At 39.0% G+C, this 7,116-nt stretch overlaps 1 protein-coding gene across 4 annotated transcripts in view; it reads left to right on the top strand.

Moving 5' to 3' along the window:
* The window catches only part of APLF (aprataxin and PNKP like factor), a 60,051-nt gene that overhangs the window by 37,921 nt on the left and 15,014 nt on the right, over positions 1-7,116 (top strand). For all 4 annotated transcript variants that reach the window (XM_014459393.2, XM_023757446.1, XM_006092984.3 and 1 more), the window contains one exon: positions 5,737-6,089. In XM_014459393.2, the coding sequence (XP_014314879.2) occupies positions 5,737-6,089 (353 nt within the window). The remainder of the gene's footprint in view (positions 1-5,736; positions 6,090-7,116) is intronic.

Genomic DNA, 7,116 nt, shown 5'->3' with positions numbered 1-7,116 from the left:
AGCTATAGAACAATCAGTGAAAGCCAGATTAAGTAAGAAATCAGGACTGTATTTTATGGCTTCAGATAGTTTTTGAAGTGTTTTGAGTGAGAGTTATGTGGTTAGGAGTGTGTAGCAGTGATATGTAAGATGGAGGCGGGACCAGCCTAAGAACCTGCCACAGGCGGCCACAGGGAGTGAAAGCCTGGACTGGAATGGTGCCACTGGGACCAGAGAGAAGTAGAGAAATGTGAGAGGCATTTTGGAGATAGAATGTGAACAAACCTGATGACTAACAGAGTATCGAGGAAGAGATTGAAAATGTTCTTAACAGAGCAGTAGACATGGCAGTTGGGGAAGAGATAGGAGGACTTCCTTGGTTTGAGGCAGTGGTGATGAATCTGTGAAAGCCGCCTAATAGAAATGAAAGTCTGTCTCATAGGAGAGAAAAAAAAATCAGAGCTAAAGAGTTCTGTTATGCCATATTATTTGGGAACAACTTGCAAATACACCTGTATTTCATTCAGAGCAAATGGCGTATATGTGGAGGTGGATGCTTTGGTGATAAGAACCATTTCTAGATATACTTCCTGCTCTGTCCTCTCTATGTAGCTTCCCTCTGTGATAATAATTGCTGAAACAAATAAGCTGGCTGTTAAGTATCTCATTTCTCTATAGATAGATGCCTGCTGTGAAGTCTTAACTCATTTTTCTTTAGGGAAATGGCAGGGGAGATAAAGACTATAATGCTTACTTACACAGCTATTTCTTAGGAAAGGCTGAATTCCCCAGAGCTCCTGAGTATTGGTTTATTAAATCAAGGAATCTTATACCCTTTGCTCCTGATTGGTCATTTGGGTTAGTACCATTTATAGCACAGTTCTGATCAGTCCCATAGAAACATCTTTTCATTTATCATTCATTCATTCATGCACTCAATAAGCATTCATTAATAGTAGTAATGTAGTGGCATTAATTATGCTATTAACAATAACAGATGAAAACAAAAAAACTACAACCATTTAGTGAGCTCTTATTCTGGGCTAGACCCAGCACTAAGATATTATTTCATTTAATTTTTAGAAAATCCTGGAAAGTAGGTTGATTATATATCTGGTTTATAGATTATGAGACCTGAGGTTCTGAGAGTTTAAATCAACTTGTTTAAAGTCAAAGGTTAAGAAATGGCAAAGCTGATATTCAAAATCCAATTTTTTTACTTCAAATATTATTCTAATAATCATTATACTAAGCAGTTATGTGCAAGGCAGTGTAATTTGGGATTAAAAGATGAATAATGTGGAGTTAATAAGGAATCCTAGGGACATGATTCGAATCATAAAATAATGTGACCATACATCGATTTATGTGGAGCTTTGAGGAGGACTACCCAAGCCAGTTGGAGGATTCCTAGGGAAGGGTTCCTAAAAGAAATGATGGAGCTGAATCTTAACAAAAAGAGGCAGTAGGTTCTAGCCCAGGTTGTAGAAGAGGTAGAGGTAGGAGTCCCATCCCAGGTAGATGGGGGCAGGCAGGGTGTATGAGCAGGGAGTATACAAATGATATGTTGGAAGTTCTTAGTGCAAAGTAGGTGGCAGTGTGAGATGAGGGTGAAGTCAGAAGTGGGGACTAGTTCATAGAGGGAAGATCTTGAGATGTTTTCAGCCACAGAGATAATCCTGGCAGCTCTGCAGAGGGGAGATTGGAAGATAGGGGAAGAGGGAAGAGATTAGGGAATTAACACAATCAAGAAATAAAGAGAATGGGACCCAGGGCAGTAACTTTAAGGATGAAGCAAAGGCATTGGATTAGAGTAATGTATAGGAAGCAGAACTGTAGGACTCGTTGCTTGGATCTGGGGAAAGTGAAGGAAAGGAGGGAAAGATACACTTCCAAGGTTCTGGCTGGAATGAGTGGGTAAGTTATGTTGGCATAGCTATGGTTCAGAATACAGAGGGAGAGTTTCAATTTTGACATTTTGAGTTTGAGGTGCATTGGATATTGGAGAAGAAATGTCTAGCTAGTGATTGAATAAATATATGAGTTTGAAGCTCAAGAGTGAACGTGGGGCTAAATTTAGGATTTTTTAGTCTCTAGCATGCGGGTGTTAATGGGATGGATGTAGGACTTTTAAAGTAACTTATGAGCACAGACATTCTTTCCAAGAGCAGCTTGGAAACAACGATGAATTACCTCATTGAACTAGTATTAGGAGGAAGTTTTTTATTTTGTCCCTTATAGTACATGAAAACTTCAGATGGTTGAGGGATGGGAAGGGCAAGTTAATGGACTATTTTAATAGCCTTAATAATGCAGTCCAGCTGCCTCCAAGCACCAAGGTCACCTTCCATGAGCTCCATGCTCCTCCATCCCTGAGGTTTCTAGCATGTATTTTTATGGTATACAAGATCCGTCCTCTCTATAATGAATCTCTAGCCTCCCATACTTCATTCTTCATATTCTCATCCAATCTAAGAAAGAAGCAATGTGGGTATTTATAAAATATGGAACTCTCTGCCTTTCCCCTATTTCTTCCAAGTACAGAGCACCTTCCATTTTTCTTCTTCCCTCAGTTGCCAGTTCACTTGCTCTGGCTCATGAGCTTTGTAATTGGCGCAGTGCAAATTTATGTCTCAGCAAACTTACAAATTACTGCATGTAATGGATTTTGGGGATCATTTATAAATAATTGAAACCATGATTGTTAAATTCTTGAATGCCAAGGGTCTACTGAATATTAATATTTCATGGAGTTCCATAAAGAACATTATGAATTCTAGCTTCTGTGACTCTTAAAATTGTATATTTGAGAACCCCTGACCCATAGAATTGATATCTGTGACTTTATAATTTCTTTCTCTTTTAGAATAAATTAATGTGTTAAACATATTTCTTGTGAAGATATTAAAAAAAAACAAATCCTTATATTTCATGGAAGCAGAGGGAGTTGAAATATGATGCCAAACATTTCATGCCTTATATTTTATTTCATTTTCTTTTGTTTTTCATATTTAAATATATTTTATTGATGTTTTACAGAGAGGAAGGGAGAGGGATAGAGAGTTAGAAACATCGATGAGAGAGAAACATCGATCAGCTGCCTCCTGCACACCTCCTATTGGGGATGTGCCCACAACCAAGGTACATGCCCTTGACCGGGATCGAACCTGGGACCTTTCAGTCCGCAGGCTGATGCTCTATACACTGAACCAAACCGGTTAGGGCTGTTTTTCATATTTAAATGGCAAAATAATACATGCTTGTTGTGAAAAAACAACACCAACACAGAGTATTCAGAAGCATATAGAATAAAACATATATATCTTGAATTGCCTTATCCTTCAGTCCCATTGTCTTACAAGTATTTTGATTTGTATCCTAAACCATTTCATTTGGATTTATACAAGTAAGTACACACATAGCTATATAGGGATTTTTTTTTTTAAAAAAAAGCTAAATGGGATCATGGTACTATGTATATTGTTATTGTTTAATTTAAAAAAAAAATAGCCTTGGCCTGGTAGCTTAGTTGGTTAGAGTATCATCCCCATATGCCAAGATTTCAGGTTTGATCCCCAGTCAGGGCACATATAAGAATCAACCAATGAGGGCATAAATAAGTGGAACAACAAATTGATGTCTCTCTCTCTCTCTTTCTCTCTCTCTCTCTCTCTCTCTCTCTCTCTCTCTCTCTCTTTTCCTCCATCCCCCCCTCTCTTTTTTTTCTCTCTCTCTCTATAAATTAAAATATTTATATATTTGAACCTCTGCATGGTGTTTCATAGTAAGAATGCCTTCTAATTTAGTTAACTTCTTCCCGAGCTGTGCCCTTTTTTTTTTCTACTTAAGTTAAAGGATGTTCAGTGGGACTCCCCCTCCCCCCATTGTCCTATAACTGTTGCTGAGGCCCAAAGATGGGACAACAGTACTGAGTATTTCATGTTTGAAAGGAGCCTCCAACAGTGGAAGCCAGACCTTTCCCCGTGGGGATTGTTGAAAGGCATGCACTGACCCACCTTCCGGCTGTATACAAAGAGAACTGAGAGACAAGAGGTTTTAAGGTTTGGGGAGTGCTATGCTTGTGGAGAGAAGCTTTTTCTGCCTTTCTAAAATCAAGAGAAGAGGGGACTCTGAGAGAATTACTTGTGGAGTTTAGAGATACCAATAGAAACAAGAGAATGGCATTTATGTGGACATTGGCTCAGCCAGTGGATTAGCTGGCCTACGTACCCCTTTAGTACCTGCACAGGCAGAAAAACAACCTGTGAGAGTTAACCTGGTGGGAGACTGCCCAGTGGGGAGGTGGGCCAGGGTTGTCCCAGTCCCACCCCAGAGTTCCAGTCTCTGGCATGTGTTGGTTGGTCCTGCAGCAGAGGGAGATGAGAATGGGGTGTGGTTGAGCAGCTTAGGAGAAAAGAGTTTATGTTTTAGAACAAGGGTCCTCAAACTTTTTAAACAGGGGGCCAGTTCACTGTCCCTCAGACCATTGGAGGGCCGGACTATAGTTTAAAAAAAAACTATGAACAAATTCCTATGCACACTGCACATATCTTATTTTGAAGTGAAAAAACAAAACGGGAACAAATACAATACTTGTATTTGCATGTGGCCCGCGGGCCATAGTTTGAGGACCCCTGTTTTAGAAGAATGGTATAAATGTCACCAGCGGAAGGTTAGCTCCAAGAGGTAGCCAATGATTGCTTTACCAATAGTTATTTATTACAAGAAACATTATAAGACTTAGGTTCCATTTATAAATTGTTAAGTCAGTTTGGATAATATTTTAAAATTACATACTGTGTTTTTTTTTAAAAAAAGAAAAGTATTTAAATATAAGTAATTAGTCCAAAAGAAGCCATGTTAATAATATCTTCTCAAGAAATTGGAACTGTTAGGCATTAAGTAATATCAAAATCAGCTTTTTCCAGATGCAGCCAGTATACATGAGTCCTCAGTTATACATGGGGGTGAACATTTATATGTATCTAGTATGTTGTCATCACTTCCTAGAAATGGTTCCAAGGAGGACTGGGGTGTATCTGAGCAGTGTTTTCACTCCAAAGGAAGTATTAGTCAGTAAGTGGTCATCTTTAATAGCATAGGACCCAGTTTATTCTTTGTGCTGGCAGTAAGTACAAATGAAAAAGGTCCTATAGTTTTAATGAGAATACTTACCTGGTTCACAGCCCCTCTAATTGTTTAAACTGAAACTTTTATTCAGATCATGTCAGAGGAATCATGTTTATTTTCTGAGTTGGCCATAAGATAGCTTCATGTAAATTTATCTGTGAAGGAGGAGCAATTTTATCATTCAGTTATAGGGAAAATATCATGATATTTAGATGGGAGAAATGAAGTATTGCAGTAACTTAAAAGAAATTATAAGGACTGTGCATGTTAAAAGTGAAACACATTTTGAACAGAAAATTTAAGAGATTAGTAGGCTTTTTGAGAAAGATTATATTCAAATGAAAGCAAATGTTGTTTTTGCTTATGTTTCATTTCTATTTTTCTGGTTATCTTTTATGGAATGTTTGACATGATTGGAATGGTTTGATCCAACTATGAATTCTTTTCTAATAACTATGTGTTTTAAAGTTATTAACTAGAGACATAGAAAATGGTATTTTTAATAATTCTGAATGAAGTAAATATTAAAAATTTAAAAATATACATATTGCATGAATCTTGTAGTGCCATGCTTTTATGCTTAGTTTACATATCCCTTTTTACATTTTTTTCTGATTTGTTTTATAGGAAATGCCACAAACAGTTTCTCCAGTCACATTAAGTAACACAGATGTGAGTAATAAGAAGACTAATGCACTGAGAAATGAAATCCCAACAGAGGGACTTGGTAAGGTTTCTGAAGATGAAATCATCACTAAAGGAACACGAAATAAAGAAGAGACAGTGAGCTGTTCTGAGAGTTGTTCGAGTGCCCAAGGCAAGTCTTCCCATGGGGAGTCTCAAGGATCTTGTCCTGGGCCTAGCTCTGATCCCTCCAACCCTGCAACTCTGCATGCAAAAGCAGCTGATCCAGTTCTACAAGGTTCTGAAGAAAACAAGGTCAAGAGAACATCCTGCATGTATGGGGCAAACTGCTACAGGTAAAATGAAAGTATAGGTAGCATATAATGCCATTATTTCAATGGCATGTAGCTATGTAGATATATGTTATTTGTATTAAAAGCCTAATAAAACACATGGGCCTAAAGATTAGGAGCTTTTTTATGTATCTACTTGGTTTGTACTGTCTCAGTGTGTATTCTTGCAAATCCTGCTAGAAAGTTTTAATAATTAGATATTTCGTATGTAGACATGCTGGTTAATGCAAGGATTTGAACTGGGGATTCCAGACTTGAAAATTGAATCACTCAGACCCAGATATTTAGTGTCTTATTGAGATATTAGAAAGATAGCTTCATAAATAGCTGTATACATTATTACTATTAAGATAATTTTAGATTGTGTTTAGGCATCTTATTATACTTACGCATTTTCCTCTATATTTTTTAATGATGCTTTTGAATCACCATGATGTCTTCTGAAACAACTGAATGTATATTTCCTGGATTAATTGGTTACTTCTATACTTACCTCATTTGATTACATTGCACTATATTTTCTAATTTCAACCACCTTTGCCTCGTCCCCTGCCACTGTGGCTTTGTCCGGAAGGACGTCCGGAAGATGTCCAGTCTAATTAGCATATTTCCCTTTTATTAGTATAGACTAGAGGCCCGGTGCACAAAAATTTGTGCACTCGAGGGGGGGAAGGGGAGGGGTCCCTCAGCCCGGCCTGTGCCCTCTCGCAGTCTAGGACCCCTCGGGAGATAACGACCTGCTGGCTTAGGCCTGCTCCTGGGTGGCAGAGGGCAGGCCCAATCCCTAGGTGCAGCCCCTGGTTGGGCTCAGAGCAGGGCTGATTGGGGAGTTGGGGCGCCGCCCCCTGTCATGCACAGAGCAGGGCAGATTGGGAGGTTGTGATGCCACCCTCAGTCATGCTCAGGGTAGGGCTGATTGGGGGGTTGGGGCACCACCCCCTATCACACTCAAGGCAGGGTCAATGGGAGGTTGCGGAGCCACCTCCTGTGATGCACAGAGCAGGTCAATCAAGGGGTTGGGGCACTGCCC

This window comes from Myotis lucifugus, unplaced genomic scaffold (assembly GCF_000147115.1).
Source record: "Myotis lucifugus unplaced genomic scaffold, Myoluc2.0 scaffold_108, whole genome shotgun sequence".
NCBI lineage: Eukaryota > Metazoa > Chordata > Mammalia > Chiroptera > Vespertilionidae > Myotis > Myotis lucifugus.
Note: the sequence above shows the minus strand (reverse complement) of the source record. Positions and strands in the feature narration are given on the sequence as shown.